The 23,274-nt window shown below is 39.0% G+C and overlaps 2 protein-coding genes and 1 pseudogene across 3 annotated transcripts in view; 2 read left to right on the forward strand and 1 right to left on the reverse strand.

The window, feature by feature from the left end:
* Nucleotides 1-441: 441 nt before the first annotated feature.
* LOC130454552 (C-type lectin domain family 2 member D-like) lies at nt 442-6,491 on the reverse strand. 2 transcript variants are annotated; one of them, XM_056799149.1, is made up of 5 exons: nt 5,806-6,486; nt 5,462-5,551; nt 4,027-4,220; nt 3,470-3,576; nt 442-1,305 (listed from the first exon to the last, which is right to left on the reverse strand). In XM_056799149.1, the coding sequence occupies exons 1-5, from the start codon at nt 6,092-6,094 to the stop codon at nt 1,194-1,196; spliced, it is 792 nt and encodes a 263-aa protein (XP_056655127.1). In that variant the 5' UTR covers nt 6,095-6,486; the 3' UTR covers nt 442-1,193. The 2 variants fall into 2 exon arrangements, with proteins under 2 accessions (XP_056655127.1, XP_056655128.1); XM_056799150.1 differs by lacking the exon at nt 5,462-5,551 and having other exon boundaries at nt 5,806-6,491.
* Nucleotides 6,397-23,274, forward strand: part of CLEC1B (C-type lectin domain family 1 member B) — a 53,102-nt gene continuing 36,224 nt past the window's right edge. The window contains exons 1-2 of the mRNA XM_007503741.3: nt 6,397-6,698; nt 7,250-7,329. The gene's annotated coding sequence lies outside the window, so the exon portion shown is untranslated. The remainder of the gene's footprint in view (nt 6,699-7,249; nt 7,330-23,274) is intronic.
* LOC100618463 (bifunctional apoptosis regulator-like) lies at nt 13,245-17,969 on the forward strand (annotated as a pseudogene).

Below are 23,274 nucleotides of genomic sequence, written 5' to 3' on the forward strand. Positions count from 1 at the left end.
GATAATGTTTTCAGATGCATAAAATAAAATGCATGGAATAGCAAAAAATAAGATGTATTGAAATACAGTTAGCAAGATACAGAGAGAGAGAGAAAGAGAGAATGGATGGAGAGATAGATAGATAGATAGATAGATAGATAGATAGATAGATAGATAGATATTTAAGTTTGCAAACCCCAGATCCTAGAAGAATAGAATAGTCGTCCTGAAAAAGTAGTTTGGCTTTTAGATATAGTTTTAACACAGAGATTGAGATTTCATGAAACTAGCTAGGTAGTGGTTTAAGATACATGGAGAAAGCAGGCTTTTTAACATTTCAGGACTCACTAGAGAATTTTATTGTAATTTTTATGATTGGGGTGGGGAAGTGGGGGAAACATGACTACCCCTCCTTCAACCCCTCCAAACAATGAAGAGAATTAAGCAAAAGAACAATTCCAGAAAGATACAAAATAAGGCATTTATTTTTTTAAAAGAAAAGAATTTGGAAATAAAAGCAGTAAAATTGAAACACAATTACTTTAGGGAGTTAAGACACTGGCAGGGCAATAATGTTGAGGAGATTCATGCTTCAGAGTGGGGTTAAACCAGATCACCTCTGATGATTTTTCCCCCTTTTGACCAGAGGGAGTTGGCCTTTTCAATTTCTGGTTATTCTAATTAGGCTCTTTTCTGGGACGCATGATATTAACTAGTCACATCTGAACCACCCTAAAGTTCTGGGATGCAATAAAACGGTTCAGATATAGCTTTTCCAAATGCTGTCCCATCCTAGTTATAGATGTCACCTCATTATGCTTATAAACGGCCCAATTCCTGGCTTATAGTTCTTAATTGTTAACCTTAGGAGAGAGAATGAAACATTTCACAGTCTATCACAACACTTGACTTGGCCTTCTTGGACAGGCTGTGTATTTCCATAACCATTCATCACTCCCTCCTCCTAGCCATTTTCTTGTCTCTAACACAAGCCACAAGTGAGAGCAAGAGACACAGCTCTGAGATTCCTCTGCCCCTTTTCATCACCACACATGGTACTGTATAAAAAATAACAGGAAACAAAGAAAACCCCAAATTTCTCACATATATATTTACACCATAAAGTATTTGAGAGGAAGGGAAGTGTCCATTGTATATACCTTTGTGTGCACCAAGAAAAACCTAAATTTCCTTTCAATGAATGCCACTCTTTCTTAGAAACATTTGTCTACTTTGCTGCACATATAGTTTCTTTGAGACATACAACTATCAGTAGAAATGCCTCCACGGGATAAATGGGCACAACCAGTTCCTTTAATCCATATCCTGGAACAGAAAGGAGAGGGAAGTTCTTTAATGACTTGGCTCCAGCAACAAGGAGGATGGAGTTCATCTCAGAATCTCTAACAGTATACAGTAAAGTGATGGGATATTCAATTGGTCATTGTAGGATCAGGATAAACATGGAGAAGGCAGAATGGCTGAGTAAGATAGACTAGCAGACTTTCTCTTCCCTCCTCCTCTCCCCCAGCCTTTAGGCTCTACTAAGTGATTATGATTAAAAATCCCACCCAGGGGATCACCTTAGCCCACACTTTTCTTAAATTCCCATGAAAAGACAAAGAGAATGTCTATGAAATGATAAAGCCTAAAGGCTGAATCCCTGCTTTGTCACTAGTCATAGAGCTGTGTGGAAAATTATTTGCTCTCTATTTCTTCACATCTGAAAACTGGTGTTAGTGATATCTACCTTATAGAATTACAGTTAGGATAAAATAAGGGAGTGTGTGAAATACTTTGTGGTCACAAAAATGTTAAATCAAATGTTCTATGTTAAATATATTCAAGGAAGGGTTCTAATGTCCCAAAGTGGCAAACCACTAAGGGCCATGAATCAATTACTAATGAGTTATACACCCAGTGTGATCCTACATATTAAAACTCAGAGAGCTCCTCACATATTACTCAAGTTCAAGGAAATCAGGACTTGTTCAGAACCTTCTCTATATGACATCAAAAACCAGGGTGTCAGGCCATATCAGTGAAGGATTAGTCTCCATAAGCAGCAGTTCTCTGACCCATCTCTGAATACCTACCTACCAATATTGCTATCATCACTAAAACCATCACTATTTTTCACTTTCCTGAATTGAAATGACCAATCCAACAAAGGTTTTCTGTAAAGTTATCCTTTGTAGAGGAAATTCCGCTTTGCTATTTTCCCAATTCTTATTTACAAAATTATATATGTATATATACATATATATATATGTATATTTATATATTTTCCAGTAGTACAATAGAATGAATTGAGAAAAATTCAATGAGGAAGAAGTAAAAGCAATAATAAATCTGTCAGGAAAATGCTTTTGTAATACTTTTTGAACATTGTAGAGGCACACATTTCTCCAGCCCTGTTTTTGCTGGTTAGCCATGGAAAATACTGTCCACGTAGGTGATAATTCCCTCCATTCTTTCTCATTCATCTGTTTATTTTTCTTTTGGCAAATTGCATCCACCTATTTTAGTTAATTATTAAGCTTCCAAAATCTTATGATAGATGCCTATATCATAATACACTTGTTAGAAATTCCTTGAAGTTTAGGCTCAATGAATTTATGCTTCAATTTACTTATTCTGCATATTAAAATTTGGTAACACAAATTCACTTTAAAACAAAACATACTGGGAATATTAATTACTTTGCATTTACTCAATGCTAACTTTATAACTGCCTCTTGTGCAAACTACAGTGTGAATTCCTTGGTATTAGGAGTTTGTCCTTTATTATTGGCCCCCCTTCAAACCCTAAATGCCTTAAAGTAATGCTCTGAGTTAACTCGACATTAAGAAAGGTTTCCTGTTTAAAAATACCAAAGAAACAAAATGGAAACCTGACAAACTAAAATTTCTTTGGAAAGAAATGGCAAGCATTTGTGGAAAGATTTGGTATTTTAAAATGGTTCCTTTTATTTAAGGATCCTGATGAAATTGATGTTGTTTCCTTGGAATTTTTTTCTTTAATTTAAGCTTTCAAATCAAGAATGTGGGTCAGTAGAGGGAAATGAGAAAATTCACAATAGATCTAATGTTCTGATAGGGAAAAAAAGATATATATCTACTAAGGGAATTCTATCTCTCCCTATTCTCTAATCCTAATTATAAAGCGGGACACATTTTTTAAAAAAATAGGATCAGGGAGAAAACACTCTTATAGCCCAAATTATAATTATAAATTATATTGATGAGGAAAAGGTATATGTAGTAATCAATCTTATGTACTTTTGTAACACTGTCATGGACCTATAATTTAGTCATCAGGGGAACTGCCAGTGTAAAATGCCCTCCACTGATATAGCCCATAACCCATATATAACTGATTGTCTTAGGGAATTAACTCTTCTAGATTGGTAACCAGTGGATTGATGATAAAGGAATAGGGCATTTCTCTTATCAACTCTGAATAAATGAACAGATATCTCAGACTCACCATCTGGAAATCGAACTTCCGTTTTCCCATGTCCAGAATGAGACTCCATTTTCAGTTATTAGACCAAACCAGTAGGGAGAAGAGCCAATACGTTTCATCAGGAATTCCTTACACAAAGCATAGCTGTCTGTAACACTTCATTCTCGAGCCCCCATCCTTCCCACCTTCAATCCTCCTTCTAGGCTCTGTCCTTTCTCTCTGAGTACAGATTGCATCAGATCACTAACTTTCAACTTTGCCTAGAATTCCTGTGCTAGGATCTCATTATGTTGTGTAGTATATTGGTGGTAGGCACAAGATCTCCTAGCTAATCTCTTCATCATGGTGATTTACGTGGGAAAAGGAAGGAGTTGATGTAAAGAGATCAATTCAACTCCCAGAGATGTGCAGAGAACTGTTTCCCCATTTGTAAAATAAGAGAATTGGATTACACAATCTCTTTGGTCCTAATGCTAATGCTCTAAGAATCTGTGTTTCACCATCATAATGGGGAGATTGGAGATGAACTGATAAGATGAATGTCCAACTATAGCAGTATTATAGAGAAGATTTCTTACCATTTCCTCTATCGAGTTGAATGTAGCCAAAGAAGCACCAAGAGACCTACACATTTTTTGGCTGGCATTCCAGGTCTTTTGATCCGATGATAGGTAGTAGCATTTATAAAAGATTCTGATCCAGTCTTTTGGACACACAGTTGAGTCATCTGAGCATCGCTGTTCTTCTAGGTTCATAACCGTTCCTTTTTCCACTGGAATTGAGACAGAGAAACAATGAGGCCAATGTGGGGTTAGGTTGCTCTTCAGGCAGAGCTCAGGAATCTCCATTGCTCTTTGGTGATGGTGAGATCTGCATTTCCAGTCCCCTTTCATTTTATTCAGTTTGACTTAAACATTAAAACAGAATCTGAAAGACATTAGTTCAGGCCTGAAATAAATTGGTACTAAAGGAAGTGTACAGAAAAAGAAATAAAACCATGATTTCATTAGAAGAGGGAACTCCCAGGTGAGAAAACTTCATCTTCCAATGAAGACTGGCACCTCTTGTGCAACTTTTAGTCTTAGATAACTATCCAAAACACTGAAAGATTGTGACTCGATAGCCAGTGTGTCAGAAGTAAAACTTAAACCTATTTCTTCCTGACTTTGAGGCTAGCTCTCTATCCACTGTATGGCACTGCCTCTCAAACTGAAGCATATTGTTTACTTTTTTTGTTTGAGGAGAGAATATAAGGATATCTCAACCTGAAATTCCATTTATATAGGCAACTCCCAGTGAAAAATACCCCTTACCAAAGCAGTTAAGGGACTTGCTCAGAGCTAAACAGCCAATTTGTGTCAGAACTAAGATGTGAGCCTGTGTTCCTGACTCGAAGACTTGCTCTCTATCTAATACCCCTATATTTTCCTTGACACCAGTGGTTCTCAATGTATGTCCAGGGACGAAGACTCTTTCAAGGACTCCATAAAGTAAAAACTATTTTCATAATAATACTAAGACATTTCACTTTGAGATAAAGCAAACATTAACAAATCTAATCTGCATAAACCAAAGCTCTTTGAGTAGTCCTCAATAACTTTTACAGTGTAAAAGGATCTTGAGACCAAAAAAATTGAGAACTTCTGTGCTATACTATGTTGTCTTTCCACAGAGTTTAATGAACATTGAAAACAGCATTGAGTTCCCCTGGGTCATTCATTTCCATTCACTGTTCCTCAACAATCAACAACTACTAAAGGCCAGGAAGTTAGTAATCCCTTGGTTAGTTGGTAAGTTTCTCAGAATCAATTACACTTTTCCCCTTGGTAGTCACAGGTCTAATTCGCAAAGAAGTTCAGTTCAAGGTACTCCCTTCTTGCTTGAAGTTCCCCTAGGAGAGCCCTTCGGGACCCCAGGCCTAAGGTGTCCAAAGACTGTGAGAATAAGAACTTTGATCTCACAGCCTGGGACAGAATAGAGAACAAAAGAAGTTTAAGGAGATGCATCACTTACCTTGCTTACTAAGGCTGACCACAAACAGTAAGATTGAAATTATGCCACCTCCAACCAGAGTTGAAAAAATCAGTTTTTTGGATTTTCCACCTAAGGAGAAAGCATGCTAATGTACACTTCCTGAAATTCCTCCAGAGAACAGGCTTAATGCAACAATTTCATCTCCAATAACAGGGGGCATGTTACTTCCTCAGACCCTTTTTTCTCTATAGGAACTCTTTTCTTTCCCCCTCCCTTAACCCATTGCTGCCAAGATTTGTTTCCTACAATCCAGGGGTCAGGATGTCCATAGAAAGGCAGGTAGTTAACAGCCCCAGGGATCCAGGGCCAGGATTCCCCCTTACCTGGGCTCTCTGTCTCCTCTTGCTCTTCGGTGCTCTCTCCTTCCTGGTTGTAATCATCTTCATCGCCTTTGTCCTCTCCTTCGTCTTCCTCTTCAGCGTCATAGTTGCTGTCATTTTCCTCCTTCTGGTCCTCCTCTTCCATCTCTTCCTCCTCCTCCTCCTCCTCCTCCTCCTCCTCCTCCTCCTCTTTCTTCTTCTTCTTCATCTTCTTCTTCCCCTGCTTCTCGTGTTTCTTCTTGTCTTCGTGTACTTGCAGTCTCTTTTTTTCTTTCTCTGTTTCTTGTTCCATCTTCCTGTCTCATCTGCTGCGGTCAGTCTGGGCACTACTGGGGTTGGAGTGCTGTCTCAGGATCGAGCCAAAGGTTATGATTGCCTGAGGGAATACCCGGGTACCAAAGGAGTATGCCCAAATAGAGGCAGGAAGAGAAACGGAGCCCCGAAAAGCTTTAAGATGCCATTGACGGCCAGCAGCCCCTCACTACATTAGCATCCCCTTCTGGGTCATGGCTGACCTCGATCAATTGCTGCCTTCCTGGCCCATATCGCTGTCTCTAAGTGCCTCGTTCTCCTGGCCTTTTAAATGTCCATGACAGCAACGGCAAGCGGAGAACTACCCAGTAACTCACGTGACTGGCCTTGGCTGATTGAGGAGAGCGCACGCAGATGGCACAGCAGCCAGCTCTCGCTACCCGCTTCCCGGCTCGCCACATCACTCTGTCATCGCCCCCAACCTCCGCGCCCGCCTCATTCTCGGCTTATAACTATCTTTCAGGCCTATTCTCTGCGGGGGAAACCTTTATTGGGCGCGGAAGGGTGGTTTAGTTTTGGTTTTCTTTTCACCTGCTCAGAGGACACTTCCGAAGGCATGGAAAGCACAACAGAAATTACCCAAGGTGGGCAGGATTGAAAACCCTTACGCTTCACAGGGGAAAAACCTTTCAGGTTCCTGATTCCCAAGCAGCACCCTGCTCTGTCCCAAGCGCCTACACTAGCTACATGACTGTTCTTTCTTGTTTTTCTGGTAGACAAGGTTCTGCTCCATCTGCCGCCCACCATTTTAACAAGGGTTCCAGATGCACCATGCCCTAAATATAGAATGGTAAAAAAAAGAGCAAAGAAGCTAAATAAAGGCACATCTCTTGAGACAGCTCTAGGATACTAAACATAGAAGACCCCCAAGAGAAGGAAGGGAGGAAGGAAGGGAAGGAAGGAAGGAAGGAAGGGAGGGAGGGAGGGAGGGAAGGGAGGAAGGGAGGAAGGGAGGAAGGAAGGAAGGAAGGAAGACTATTAGTATTATATGGCACTAGGCTCTGAAGGACATAAAATATTTTTATGTCAAAGATCTTGTCCTCAAGAAACTTTTAGTCTAGTACCAGAGACACAAACACAGGGTGCTGTAATGTGTTGCATAACAAGAAAAGTTCTAAACCAGATGTTTTTTCAGGGGAGGATTGTTGCTAACCTACGTGATGAAGAAAGCTTCCTGGAGAAGGTAGCATTTGAACTGGGTTTCAACAAATGAAGGTGAGTAATAGAAATAGAAACTCCTTAAAAACAAGAACTCTACATTTTAGTCTTTGTACCTCAGTAATGTTTTGTACTGTTCCCAATTAAGTGTAGAAACAATTTTTTAACATTTTTTTCTGACATTTTGCAATACAAATTCTCTTCCTCCCTCCCCAAGGTGGCAAGCAATATCTGTTATATTTGTGTTATCAGGCAATATATAGTTCCATAATTATCATATTGTGAAAGTATATAAGGTAAAAACCCATGAGAGAAATAAACTTAGAAGTGGTATGCATTTGTATTCAGACTTCATCAGTTACTTCTATGGTGGTGGATGGCCTTTTCAGTATGTGCCCCTTGGAGTTGTCTTGTAATCTTGCATTGCTGATAATAATTAAGTTATTCTGGGGGCAGCTGGGTAGCTCAGTGGATTGAGAGCCTGGCCTAGAGATGGGAGGTCCTAGGTTCAAATCTGGCCTCAGACACTTCCTAGATGTGTGATCCTGGGCAAGTCACTTGACTCCCATTGCCTAGCCCTTACCACTCTTCTATCTTGGAGCCAATATACAGTATTGACTCCAAGAGGGAAGGTAAGAGTTTTAAAAAAATAATTAAGTTATTCTCAGTTGATCATCATACACTATTGATGTTAATATGTTCAGGGTTCTCCTGGTTCTGCTCACTTCACTTAACATCAGTTCATATAAGTCTTTCCAGGTTTTTCTGAATTCATCCTGTTCATCATTTCTAACAGAACAATAGTATTCCATTACAATCATCTACCACAACTTGTTTAGCCATTCCCCAACTGATGGACATCCATCAGTTTTCAATTCTTTGCTGCCACAAAAAGAACTGCTATAAATATTTTTGTACAATTAGGTACTTGCCCCTCTTTTTTATGTCTTTAGGTAATAGTGGTCTTCCTGAGTCAAAGGGTATAGAGAGTTTTTGTAGCCCTATAGGCTGAGAATGATTCCAAATTACTTTCCAGAATGGTTGTGTCAGGAGGTAGAGTCAAGATGGAGGCATAGAGGCAGCAAAAGTTCAGACCTCTGAAAACCCTTCCTTACTGATTACAAACTAAATGCTCCTAGGGGACTGAAAATCAAACCTAACACCAGGACAGAGCTAAGGAACCCTCCTGCTGGACTCAAAAGGTATGCTCCCCAAAAGCCTGAATTCAAGAACACTCAGGTTTAATGGGAAGGAAGAAGGAAGGTCCCTAGACCCCTTCCCTACCTAGAGCACTGAGCCTCCATTGGTAGCTGGAACCTCTGAGAGGGCAAGGGTGCTGGTCTGGAGGGAGTATCTTGTGGGCAAAGCTGTGCCAGGCCCAGAGCATAGAACACAGGTGGTGGGGAAGCAGTTGGAGAAAAAGCTCAGAGTGTGCAGCCTAGTTGCAGTAGCAGAGACACCCCATATTCCTCCCCTCCTTCTGAGGTTTTGGCCTCAGGGCACATTCAGCTCTGCAACTCAGCTAGGCTTAATCCCATCAAAGCCTTCAGAGGACCCAGAAACTCAAACTCTAATAACCCTCCCCCACAGACTGCACTGAGAGATTTGCTGCCCAAACTCCAAGGGTGAAGGCTGACAGAAAAGCCAAAAACCAGAGATCCATCATAAAATGAGAGGAGTAAAAGCACAGGCAACTACGGGAAGTAAAGAAGGGGTAAATGTGAGCAAACAACAGAAAAAGAAATTATAATCGATAGCTTCTATCCAGGCTATGAACAAAGAGCAAATGGAACAGAGAAGGATGAAGGAACAGCAATCAAAAAACCAGAAACTCCAGTGAATTGGATGCAGGTTTTGGAAGAACTCAAAATACAATTCAAAACACAATTAAGAGAGGCTGAAGACAACTGGGAAAAGAACTTACAAAGCAAGATAAATCCTCTGGAAACAGAAAACAGTGTCTTGAAAGCCAAAACTAATCAGCTTGAAAATGAGGCAAGGGAGATAAAAGATCAGGAGGAGAAGGATGACCAAAAAGCAAGGGATGAAATCCATTCTTTAAAAACCAGAATACAACAATTAGAAGCAAGTGACTTCACAAGGCAGCAGGACACTATAAAACAAAATCAAAAGAATGAAAAAATTGAGGAAAATATTAAGCACCTCATTCACAAAACAGAAGATTTAGAAAAATCGTTTCAGGAGAGACAACTTAAGAATCATGACAAAAGAAAAAGCCTGGACATCATCATACAGGAAATTATCCAAGAAAACTGCCCCAACATTCTAGAACAAGAGGGAAAAGTGGAGATTGAAAGAATCCACAGATCACGTCCTGTACTTAATCCCCAACTGACAACACCCAGGAATTTTATAGCCAAATTCAAGAACTATCAGACCAAGGAAAAAATATTACAAGCTGCTAAGAAGAAGTCATTCAGATACCGTGGAACCACAGTAAGAATAACACAGGATCTGGCCACATTTACACTGAAGGACCAAAAGGCATGGAATATGATATTCCGGAAAGCAAGGGAAGTAGGTATTCAACCAAGAATCAACTACCCAGCAAAACTGACTATATTCTTACAGGGGAAAGTATGGTCATTTAACAGAATAGAAGAATTCCAAGCATTTTTAAAGAAAAGACCAGAACTGAAAAGAAAGTTTGATGCCCAAACACAGAACTCAAGAGAATCATGAAAAGGTAATTAAGAAAGAGGGAAAAAAGAAAAACAAAACAAAATGAATTAAAAAAAACCCTTTTTTTCAAGAGATCCAATAAGTTAAAATGAGATGTATCCCTATAAGAAAAGAGGTCATTGGTAACTCTCAAAAATTGTTATTATCACCTGGGTAGCTAGAAGAATTATACTTAGAGGGAACAGTGACAAACTATATAGGATGAAATGCCAAGACATAAATATGTATATAGATATATATGCATAAATACATATGTGTGTGTGTGTATATATATATACAACTAGAGCTAAATAAAAAGGTAAATACTAAAAGAAATGAAAGGTTAATACTAAAAGAAATGGGAAAAGAAACAAAATGGGGTAAAGTTATGTCACAAAGAAGCACATGGCGGGTGGAGGGAGAACATTAATACACTGGAAGGATAACGAGGTTGGAGATAGGAAATACTCAATTCTTATGTGCATTGAAATTGAGAACAATCAAATACATTGGGGCAGAGAATTGATTTGCGCCCTATAGGGAAGTAGAAGGGTAACAAATGGACTGGTGGAAAGGGAAACTGTACAAGGGAGGGAGAGGGTGGGGGGTAGTTAAAAAAAGATTGTAAAGAAAATAAGAGGGGAATAAGAAGGGAGGGGGGTAGAAAGGGAAGTAAAATAAGGGTGGGAATTAGGGGGACTGATTAAAAACAAAACATTGGTATAGAAGGAAATAGTGAAAGAAGAAAAGGCAGGACTAGGAGTGGAATTCAAAATACTAGGAAATACACAGCTGGTAATCATAACTGTGAATGTGAATGGAATGAACTCACCCATAAAATGCAAGCAAATAGCAGAGTGGATTAGAAACCAAAACCTTACCATATGCTGTCTACAAGAAACACATGTGAGGAAGGTAGACACACATAGGGGAAAAGTACAAGAATGGAGCCAAATCTATTGGGCATCAACTGATAAAAAGAAGGCAGGAGTCGCAATCATATCTGACAAAGCCAAAGTAAAAAATAGATCTAGTCAAAAGAGATAGGGAAAGTAATTACATCCTGATAAAAGGCAGTATAGACAATGAGGAAATATCAGTACTCAACATGTATGCACCAAATGGCATAGCATCCAGATTTCTAAAGCAGAATGGTTGTGTCAGTTCAAAACTCCTCCAACCATGTATTCCCACATTCCTTCCAACATTTCTCATTTTCCATTTTTGTCACATTAAGCAAACTGATATGTGTGAAATGGTACCTTAGAGTTGTTTTAATTAGAATTTTTCCAATCAATAGCGATTTTTTAAAAAAATATATTTTATTTGATCATTTCCAAGCATTATTCGTTAAAGACATAGATCATTTTCTTTTCCTCCCCCCCACCCCCCATAGCCGACGCGTAAATCCACTGGGCTCAATAGCGATTTTAAACAATTTTTTCATATGACTATAAATAGTTTTAATTTCTTCATCTGCGTACTACCCATTCATAGGCTTTAATAGGTACTTAATAAAACTTTAGATGAATTAGTGAAAGAAGTGGGAAAACTGCATACCTAGTGAATTGTGTGGACAAAGGCAATGAGGACTGAGAACATAGTTAGTAGGTATTCAGGGGGCAAAGAGTAATTAAGAGTGGCTTACAAAATGTGTAAAGAGGGAACAATATGAGATAAGTAGTCCTGGATCATATATCATCTTGAATGCCAGGGAAAGGAGTTTAAACTTTACTTAGTTTATACAAGAAATCATTGAAGATTTTTGAGCATAGTAGAGACATTACCTGTGTGCATTAAAGAATAGTTTAGCAGTGCTATAAAAAATAGATTGGCCAGGGTGGGGGGTAGCTAGATCACTCAGTGGCTAGAGAGCCATACCTAGAGATGGAAGGTGCTGGGTTCAAATGTGGCCTCAAGCACTTCCTAGCTGTGTGATTCTGAGCAAGTCACTTAACCCCCATTTCCTGCCCTTACCACTCTTCTGCCTTAGAACTCATATTTATTATTAATTCTAAGACAGAAGATAAGTGTTTTTTTCTTTTAAAGAAAAAGAAAAAGAGATTATAGAATGAAAGGATGGAATCAGAGAGACTTACTAGATCCCAACAATTTGGAGGTTATTTCTCAAGGCAGGATATTTGTCCAATAAGCATTTATTAAGTACTTACTATGTGCCAGGAACACTTGGGATATTAAGCCAAAATTGAAGCAATCCCTGCCCTCAAGGAGCTTATTGTCTAATAAGAGAGACATTGTATTAGATAAAGTATATGCATGATATATACAAAATGAATGCAAGATGTTAATGAGAGGGAGGTAACTAGGAGCCAGAGGATCAAGAAGGGCTTCACAGAGAGGGTAGCACTGATGCTGTCTTGAAGGAAACCCAGAATTCCCAGTGGCAGAGAGGAAGCAATGCATTTCAAACATTAGAAATAGCCTGTGTGAAGGTATGGAAGGGGGTGTCATAGGTGCTAAATGTGAAGCAGGCCTATATGGTTGGATGGCTCAGTGAGGGGAAGGGAATGATATGTGAGAAAACTAGAAATATGGAAAAGGATCAGCTTATAAATACTCTTAACTCACAAATAAAGGAGTAAAAAGAAGGCCTCCTCTAGAATGGTGGAAGTGGGAAAAGAATTTTAGAGATATTGGGATATGGAACTGCCAAGATTTGGTAACTGATTACATATGAGTACAGAGGAAGAGAGGATAGGAAGGAAGGAGAGAGAAAATCTTACAAGGTCATGAAAGTGCAAGACCAAGTCGTACTAAAGACAAAAATAATGAGTTAAGGAGACAGCAGGTAGAAGAGAGTGAGCTTGGTTTTGAATTTGTTGAACTTGAGGTGGTAGAGGAATATCTAGATGGAGATATTATGGAGGCAATCAGGGATTTGAGTCTGAGGTACAGAAGATAAATCGGGACTGGAGTTACAGATCTGGAAACAATCTAAATTGAAATGGTATTTAAAACCATGAATTCTAATTTGATTGCCAAAGGTCAGAGAATAAGTTCAGATGCTTGGGTAACTCTTATATTAAAAGGATGAAAAGGTAGCAAATTAGAGAAGGAGCAATTAGAAAGGTTGAGGTGCTCTGTGGTTGCTGGGAGGGGTGCACCAATGGTATAGTCAGTTCGTATTTTATTTCCAGAATTGAGGTCTTCCACCTCAACCTCAGTGACTGGGGCATCTGGGTGGGCAGTGCCCTTGCTGCCGAATGCTTGGGTCCTCATGAGGCTGACTCCAGCACAGCATCATTTAATTATGCTTCATAGCTCTTAAGAGTTTGAAACAGATGTCTCAGAGTATGGAATGATCTAGGGGAAAAAATGGAAGACATTCAGATCATTGTATCCAAAATGATGAAAACTGAAGAAGAACCTGTCCCTGGAGTTAGTCATTATATTTCTGTTAGTGAATTTTCTTGCTGCTGCTGTTATGGCATCCTGGTGAATTCCACAACCTTGAACTGAGGACACAGTTTCTGTCGCTATTGCCTGGCTCTATGGTGGATGTCCTCAAAGAAAACAGTATCCAGAGTGTCAGGAGAAATGAAAAAGGTTTTCCTAAAGTAGATATTCTGCTCAGAGATGCTGGTGAAAAGTTATTTCCTGATGCCATCAAATTGAGATCAGAAGATATTCAGCAGATCAGTGATAGTCTTTCAGTCTCACAAAAAGGGGAATGATCAAATTTCTGTCATCCCAAATGCAGGATGAGCAAATCCTCAGAGCAGGAGGATTGTTTTTCTGGAGTCCTGACAGCTTTAACTGATTCTACTTGTATATCACTGGAGCAGGAGAGGATCAGAGCATGACCTGCTTGTTCACGAAGCACAAAATGGACAGCTGAAGAAGTCATCTAGCTAGAGCAACTGGAACCGTGGGCTTCTCTTTACAGAGAAAGATTTTTATCTGAAAGAGTTAATGGCTCCATATAACATAGAGAATAGTAGCCACGGGGGGTGGGGGGGGGGAAGGGGAAGGACATAATGGAGCTCCAGTAAATCAAAACTTTAGGAGTAAAGCCCCTACAGAATCTTTGGGAATACAAGGCAAGTCATTTTCTTGTTGAATGCCCTGAAGAGCTCCCCAAGACTCAATATGTTGTATCTGTACTTGTTTGAGTGTGTGGAAACCTTCTTACCTTTCATCCATACAATATGCCCTGGGCAAGAAAAAGAAGATATCACAAAGTTTCTTGACTTTAAAGAGCCCATTTGGAAGCAGTGGAGAGAATTCCTTGTTAAATATTCTTTCCTTCCATATCAGTTAATTGCTGAATTTGCCTGGGATTGGCTAGATGTGCACTCATGATTTCTTATTATTAATGCCATGTTGCTTTCTGTTCTGGAGTTATTTTCCATTTGGAGGATTTGGTCAAGGAATTAATTGAAAACTGTACTTTGCATATTGTGAAGCCATTTTTGGAAAGTATCAATGCAGGGATTTTTTGGCCTATTATTCCTCAGTTTATTTGCAACTGTTTATTTTACTTGACCCTGTACTTTAACCCAATTATCAACTTCAATCTTTCAGTCAAAGAAGTCTACCAACTAGAAACCCAAGTGTTGTGAATGATGCTTTCCCAGGTCTAAGTTAAGTCAGGCTTCAGCAGATCCGAGCTTTGAAACTTCAAAAGTGGTGAGGGCTGCAGTAGGACTGGGGAAGGGAGGGTCCACTTTTCTATAAATAGTGATAAAAGTAGCTGCTTTTTAAAAAAAGTATACAGATGGGAAACAGGACCATCAGTTCTCAACCAGTATTGGTTTATTCATATTGTACAGCAGTGATACCTGTCATTTACTATAACTACTTCACAAAGGTGGAATGAGGTTCAATGAGATGATAACTATGAAAGAGTGTTAAGAGCTCCTCAGAGAAGATGGTACATGCGTTTAAACATCATAGAACTAGATTGTGTGTGTCTGCTTCTCAACTGGCCTTCCAACGTTCACTTTGGCAGAGCTGTTAAGTGACAGGGCATCTACTTTGGAGCTCCAATGACGGAGGGATGACATTCTGTGAGGCAGGACCTTTCCTTCCAAATGTTCTCAGCAAGAGAGCTTTTCATCACGTCTGGCTGTGTGGTCAATTGTAACCATGACAAAGAGCTGCAAACCAGAAGTACAATGTGGAAAGCTACGCAGTTGGGGACTGGAGGGGGTCAGTTAAAGATGCTGTCTTGTTGGTGACATCTTAGGAAGCATCACAGTGAACATCTGGCAGTCATTGAGTTGCTGACATTCCTTTTTAACCACTTTTAATCAATGTTTGTGTGCTTTTATTTAAAAGGGGATATTGAATAACTTTGAGCAATTAATGAAGACTAATTTTTGCCACTCTGTGCTGTCTCAATGTTTCCTAAAAATCACTTTTTTAAAAAGAATTGCATCTGTGATAAAATTTCATGATTGTACTTTTGTTTAAGAAACATTTGATAATCGACCTCACACTGTATCTTTGTCTTTGTGGTGTGAAATATCTATACCAGAAGTTGTGACAGTAAATTCAGAACAGGTTGACCTAGGACTTTTTGTATGTGGAGGCAACAAAGGTGAAATACAATATGTGAGAACAGACCATTCAGAGATGGTTGATTTCTATCCAAAAGGAGGTGTGTGGCAGCTTCATGAACCATTCTTTGACCCTTTGTATCTTGTCTTAGAAATGAGGATTTCAGATTCGCTTCTGAAGGTTTCAAAAAATGACTTAAAACAAAAATAAAGAGTTTTTTTTAAAGAAAAAAGGTTCATTAACTGCTCATGGGTAGGACGAGCCAATATAATAAAAATGAACATTCTACCCAAACTTATTTATCTATTTAGTGCTATACCCTTTGAACTACCAAAATTTTTTTTTTTACTGAATTAGAAAAAACCATAACAAAATTCATTTGGAAGAACAAAGGATCAAGGATATCCAGGGAAATAAAATAAATACAAAGGAAGGTGGCCTTGCAGTCCCAAATCTCAAACTCTATTATAAAGCAGTGGTCATCAAAACAATCTGGTACTGTCTAAGAGACAGAAAGGAGGATCAGTGGAATAGACTTGGGGTAAGGGACCTCAGCAAAACAGTCTATGACAAACCCAAAGCCCCCAGCTTCTGGGACAAAAACCCACTATTTGACAAAAACTGCTGGGAAAACTGGAAGACAGTGTGGGAGAGATTAGGTTTGGATCAGCACCTCACACCCTACACCAAGATAAACTCAGAATGGGTGAATGACTTGAACATAAAGAAGGAAACCATAGGTAAATTAGGTGAACACAGAATAGTATACATGTCAGACCTGTGGGAAGGGAAAGACTTTAAAAACAAGGAAGTCACAGAAAGAGTCACAAAATGTAAAATAAACAATTTTGATTACATCAAGTTAAAAAGTTTCTGTAGAAACAAAACCAATGCAACCAAAATGAGAAGGAAAGCAACCAAATGGGAAACAATCTTCATAACAAAAACCTCTGGCAAAGGTCTAATTACTCAAATTTATAAAGAGCTAAATCAATTGTACAAAAAAATCAAGCCATTCTCCAATTGATAAATGGGCAAGGGACATGAACTGGCAGTTTTCAGCCAAAGAAATCAAAACTATTAATAGGCACATGAAAAAGTGCTCTAAATCTCTTATAATCAGAGAGATGCAAATCAAAACAACTCTGAGGTACCACCTCACACCTAGCAGATTGGCTAACATGACAGCAAAGGAAAGTAATGAATGCTGGAGGGGATGTGGCAAAGTTGGGACATTAATTCATTGCTGGTGGAATTGTGAATTGATCCAACCATTCTGGAGGGCAATTTGGAACTATGCCCAAAGGGCGATAAAAGAGTGCCCTTTGATCCAGCCAAAGCACTGCTGGGTTTGTACCCCAAAGAGATAATAAGGAAAAAGACCTGTACAAGAATATTCATAGCTGTGCTCTTTGTGGTGGCCAAAAATTGGAAAAATGAGGGGATGCCCTTCAATTGGAGAATGGCTGAACAAATTGTGGTATATGTTGGTGATAGAATATTATTGTGCTAAAAGGAGTAATAAAGTGGAGGAATTCCATGGAGACTGGAACAACCTCCAGGAACTGATGTAGAATGAAAGGAGCAGAACCAGGAAAACATTGTACACAGAGACTGATACACTGTGGTACAATCGAACATAATGGACTACTCCATTAGTATCAATACAATGTCCCTGAACATTCTGCAGGGATCTAGGAGAAAAAACACTATCCACAAGCAAAGGACAAATTGTGGGAGTAAAAACACCGAAGAAAAGCAACTGTTTGACTCCAGGGGTTGAGGGGACATGATTGAGGAGAGACTCTAAGTGAACACCCTAATACAAATACCAACAACATGGAAATGGGTTCGAATCAAGGACAGATGAGATACCCAGTGGAATCATGTGTCGGCTATTGGAGGGGTGGTGGGAGGGGGGGAGGAAAAGAAAATGATCTTTGTTTCCAAGGAATAATGTTTGAAAATGACCAAATAATGTTCAAATTGGAAAAAACAAAAAAGAAAAAAGGTTCAAAAAAGTTAAAAAGGATATCATGTCTCTTTACACAAGGGAAGAGTGACTAATTATCCAGTAAGAGTGGATGGCCAGTACAGTCAAAACTTAAAAAAAAGTCAATATCATCAAAGGAGAATAGGGCAGCTAGGTAGCTAATAGCTAGTTGATAGAGACTCAGGCCTAGAGTTAGGAAGATCTGATTTCAAACCAGCCTCAGATACTAACTGTGTCACCCTGGCAAATCACTTAACCTTGTTTGCCTTTATTTCTTTATATGTAAAATGAACTGAAGAAGGAAATGTCAAATCACTCCAGTATTTCTACAAAAAAAAACCCCAAATAACCCAAATGGGGTCATAAAGAGTCAGACATAATTGAAATGACTGACTCGCAGCAAAAAGATGGAAAGCTATCTTGGCTTCATTAAGAACAGATCCCAGGATCATAATATCTAGGAATCATAGATTCAGAGTTATAACCATCTCAAAGGTAATATGAGGAAACTAAGACCAAGAAAGATTAAATGACTTGCCAGTGGTCATACCCATAATCAGTGGCAGAATTGGGATTTCTTGACATGTTCTTGACACTCTCTAGTTTTTAAAGTGGACAGAGCACTGACTAAAGTCAAGAAATTGGAATCTGATTCTAGTCTTTGCCCTTGAATCATTAGCCCTTTTGACAAGATGTTCCAGGACATACAATCTTCTGACTCATTAGACTTTTGGACTTCCAAACCATCAGGCTCATTCCTCTTGACCCTAGTTTTCATCCTTATGGTTATCTTTAATCTCACCAGTCTTTCTATATGAGTCCAAGTGCTCTGGCTACATTTTCCTCCCTTTCCAATCTCTACTCTTAAATCTGATTTTCCCTTTTCTACAGCTTATACTTTACTAAACTCCAGCCCTTGATCTTCCTCTTTTGTTCCTATGCCTAGAGACAGCTAGGTGAAGCAGAGGGTAGAGCAGTTGAATCTAGAGTCAGGAAGACCTGAGTTCAAATTTGACCTCAGAAATTTACTTGTTTTGGGATCCTAGGCAAGTCACTTAATTTCTGTCTTAATTTTCTCAACTATTAAAAAAAAAATTCCTCAACAGTACCTAAATCTCGTCAGAATTGTAAAAAGAATCAAATGAGTTAATAATTGTAAAGCACTTAGCACAGAGTTTGGCATGTTTGTTGTTGTTCAGTTGTTTTTTAGTTAAGTCCAATTTTTCATGACCCCATTTGAGGTTTTCTTGGCAAATATAATGGAGTGGCTTGCCATTACATTCTTCAGCTCAATTTACAGATGAGGAAATTGAGGCAAACATACAGGGTTAAGTGCCTTGCAGAGGATTACACAGCTAGTCCATGTCTAAGGCTAGATTTTAATTCAGGTCTTTCTGACTTTAGGCACATAGTAGGCTAAGTAACTTGCTACATAGTAAGTGCTAATTAAATATTTGTTCTCTTCTCCTTCTCCACCCCATCACATTCCTGTACAGCAGAAGTAAGCTAGGAGAAATCATGCAATCATATGTATTGGGTCTATAACAAATTTGTTATCTAATCTCAACTGGACCTTCTCTGCAGCAAGACAGTCTCGTGGCTCCTCCCTAATTGATTCTCTTTCCCTTTACAGTAAGGAGCTCTTCCAAACCTGTTCTTTTCTCTTCACATCTCCTATGGCCCCTCTTCCCTTGACTATCTCCATTGAAGATTTAGACTCATACTTTACTGATAAAATTGATGTGAAATCTTTTCAGGGACATCCTTCTCCAATGGTTCTTTCTCATATGTAACATCATTCCTCACCATCTTCTTCACTTCAGGCTCTGATGATGAGATGTGCCTTCTACTTCCTAAAACCAACTACTCTCCATGCACTTTTGATCCCAATAGCTTCCATTTCCTCTAATAAATGGACCTCATCACCATCCTGTAATAGAATTGATAATGGTGTGCCTATTGTAATAAATAATACTGGAGTGTCAATTGTAGTAACTAGATACTCTGGTGTGACTAGAGAGGATACTAAGGGAAACCTGAAGGTACCTAGTTATAAAAAAGAGAGTGATACTACTAGGGGAATACTTGAGGGTGTCTATCAATTCCCTAGATGACTAATTGATTAATAATTTTCCTACCATCCTCCTCCCTCAATAACCTCCCTTCACCTCCCACTTCTGAAGCCTTTAGCTTCACCCATCCCCCCTCCTTCCCAGAGAGGACTATGAGATACTCTTTCTTTCTCAAGGGGGTTTATTGGGAAAAACAGGTCAAGGATGGAAGATGAGGTGAGAGGGATGGAGTTATCCCTAGTCTATAGTGAGGGTTAGGAGGATTTTGGGAAATGTCAGTCCTGTCAGCTGTTACACAAAAGTTTGTCAGGGAGATGGGAGGACAAGTATTTAATCTTCTTTCTTCTTCCTTCAGACTCAATTCTCAGAGACTCCAATATCTTCTTCACCACTCAGCCACCAACAAAAGTTAATTTCTTCTCAGCTTAGCTCCAGAAGCCCCCCCAAGGGTCCTTCATCCTAGGACAGAAATTACATGTTGCTTTTGCTCTGCTGACAAATGAGATCAAGTCTCCCCATCTTAAAAAACAAACCAGCTAACCTTACTGGTCACTACCACCTCCAGCAATCATCATCTAGTAACTGGCCACAACAAAACTTCTTGAAAAATATGTCTAAGGAGCAGTTAGGTGACTCAATAGATTGAAAGTCAGGTCCAGAAATGGGAGGTCCTGGGTTAAAATCTGGCCTGGGCAAGTCACTTAACCTCCACTGCCTAGCTTTCACCACTCTTCTGCCTTGGAACAAATACATAGTATTAATTCTAAGTTGGAAGGTTAGGGTTTAAAACATGTCTCTCTCTATCTGTCTGTCTCTCTCTCTTAAACTCTTATCTTCTATCTTAGATTTAGTACTATATATAGGTCCCAAGGCAGAAGAGTGGCAAGGGCTAGGCAATGGGGGTTAAGTGACTTGCCCAGGAACACAGAGTTAGGAAGTGTCTGAGATAAGATTTGAACTCAAGACCTACTATCTGCAGGCCTGGCATTTTATCCACTGAGTCACCTAGCTACCCCTCACACTTTCTTTTAAACCCTATTTTTTATAACCTGGTTTTTTACTTCCTTATTCAACTGCAACTGATCTCACAAAAGTAATAAATGGTCTTTTAACTAGCAAATACAATGTCTTTTTCTCAATTATCATCCTTTTTTTAATCCTACTCTTGTCTTCTGATTAGAATCAATACTAAGTATAAGTTCCAAGGCAGAAAATTGGTAAGGGTTAGGCGATTTGGGCTAAATGACTTGCCCAGGGTCTCATAGTTAGGAAGTGTCTAAGACTAGATTTGAACACAGGACCTCCTGTTTCTAGGCTTGGCTCTCTAGTCAATTAACCACCTAGCTGTCCCTAGTCCTAATACTTCTTGACTTCACTGATGATTTTTTAAAAAATTGAACATTTCTTCCTCCTAGATACTCTCTCCTCTCTGGATTTTTATTACTCTTGTGTCTCTTGCTTTTCCTCCTAGCTGCCTGACCATTCCTCTTTAATCTCTTTTGCTAGAACTTCATCCATGCCATGCCCACCAAATACAAGTGTCCCCAAGATTCTATCCTGAACCCTCTTCTCTCTACATTCCTTCATTTGGCAAACTTCTAGACTCCCAAGGGTACAAGTGTCATCTTTATGTAGACTATTCCCAGATTAATATATCCAGTCTTGGTTTCTATCCTAAACATCAGGCTCTCATCACCTATTGGATACTGGAATTGGATGTTACAGGTATCTCAAACTCAACATTCAAAATGGAACTCATCACCTTCCTTGCTAAATCCATACCTCTTCCAGCTTCCTTATTATTAGTAGCACCATGCTTCTAGTCACTCAGGTTTACAACCTCATGGTCATTCTTTAACTCCTCAATCCTTCTTAACTACATTTCAAGTCTTCCCATTTTTATCTTCACAATATCTCTTATAGCCCCTTTCTCTCTATTTGCACCCCTTCAGATCTTCATCAGCTTTCACCTGAATTATTACAGTAGCCTTCTAATTGACCTCAAGCATCTCTCTAATCCAACCCATTCTTCTCAGGCTAAGAAAGTGATTTCTAAATCATAGATATGGCTGACTTTGTCACTCCCTCTACTCAATAAATTCATGTCTCCCTATTAACATCTAAATTCATATATTGTACTACTAATGTGATGATGATGTTAATTAAAAATAATCAAATAGTATGTAGTGAGGGTTAAGATTTGCCAAACACTTAATAGGCATGAACTTGTTTGATCCTTCGACTATATGATGTGAGTGCTATTATCGTCCTCTTTTTATATATGGGAAAACGAATCTGAGAGAGATTAAGTGACTTGCCCAAGTTCATATATGTAGGAAGTATCTGAATCAACATTTGAACTCAGTTTTTCCCGATTATGGTGGAGCACTCTATTTTACCACAAATAAACTTTGGTTTTCTTTTAAAGATCTTCACAAATTGCCCCTTTTCTACCATCCACCCATCTTATACATTATTTCCTTCCATGCATTCTACAGACCAGTCATATACATCCGCTTGCTATTCCTTACATATCTCCCATCTTTGTATCTTTGCATTGGCTGTCCCTCATTCCTTGGAATACCCTCAGTACCCTCCACCTCTAAAAATCTGTGATTTCCTTCAAAACTCAGCTTGAGTGCCACTCACTGCAGGATAGCCTTTGGGGATCTCGCCCCTCATTCTGGGACCTTCCCCATTAAGATAGCCTTGGGGGCAGCTGGGTGGCTCAGCTGATTGAGAGCCAGGCCTACAGATGGGAGGTCTTGGGTTCAAATCTGGATTCAGACACTTCCTAGTTGTGTGACCCTGGACAAGTCACTTAACCTCCATTGCCTGACCCTTATCACTCTTCTGCCTTAGAACCAATACCCAGCATTGATTCTAAGACAGTAGGTAAGGGTTTGTTTTTTTTTTTGTTTTTAATAAAAAATAGATTGCCTTTAATTTTCTATACATTTATCTTATATGAACCAATTTACATCCCAGTTGTCTCCACTTTGGAATTTGAGCTCCTTGAAGGCACAGAATGTTACTCGTCTGCTTTAAAAAAAAATCCTCAATGTTTAGTACAGTCCAGCACATACTAAATATTTAATAAATATTTATTAATTGATTGATGATCTTGTTTCCTTAGCCTCAGTTTTATCATCTATAAAATGGGGATAATAATGACTACTGAGGACAGCTGGATGGTATAGTAATCACTGTACTCAGGTCTGAAGTCAGGAAGACTCATGTTCTTAAGTTCAAATTTGGCCTCAGATAATTACCAGCTCATGTGCCTCAGTTCCTCATCTGTAAAATTAAGTAGAAAAGGAAATGACAAACCACTCCTGTATCTTTGCCAAGAAAAACCTAAATGGGGTCACAAAGAGTCAGACATGATGCAAACAACTGAATGAAAATAGTGACCTTACATGGCTGATTGGAGGATCAAACATAAAGCAATTTGCAAACTTTAAATCACTATATGAATATTATTACTAGTATCCATTATCATCTTTATTACCAAAGTGCTTTTCTCATCATTATCCTGTATAAATGAAAAAACTGAAGCACAGAGAGGTTAATGGTAGGGCTAGATTATTATGAAGGTCTTGTCTAGCTAAAAACGGTAACAATTTATTATAATTTCCCCAGGGTCATATAACTAGATAAATGTTGTAGTCTGAGCTCCAGCCCAAATTTTCCCATTCCAAGACCCAGTGTTCTTTTTACTAGACTACAATG

Source organism: Monodelphis domestica, chromosome 5 (assembly GCF_027887165.1).
Source record: "Monodelphis domestica isolate mMonDom1 chromosome 5, mMonDom1.pri, whole genome shotgun sequence".
Taxonomy (NCBI): Eukaryota; Metazoa; Chordata; class Mammalia; order Didelphimorphia; family Didelphidae; genus Monodelphis; species Monodelphis domestica.

Excerpts from the sequence above, each read along its gene's own strand:
- LOC130454552 (XM_056799149.1), bottom strand. The coding sequence starts at position 6,094 with ATGGAACAAGAAACAGAGAAAGAAAAAAAGAGACTGCAAGTACACGAA. Across the intron at positions 4,221-5,461 it reads GGTCAGCCTTAGTAAGCAAG|TGGAAAAAGGAACGGTTATG; the intron begins GTAAGTGATGCA and ends TCTCAATTCCAG. Across the intron at positions 3,577-4,026 it reads TCAACTCGATAGAGGAAATG|GAATTCCTGATGAAACGTAT; the intron begins GTAAGAAATCTT and ends GCTTTGTGTAAG.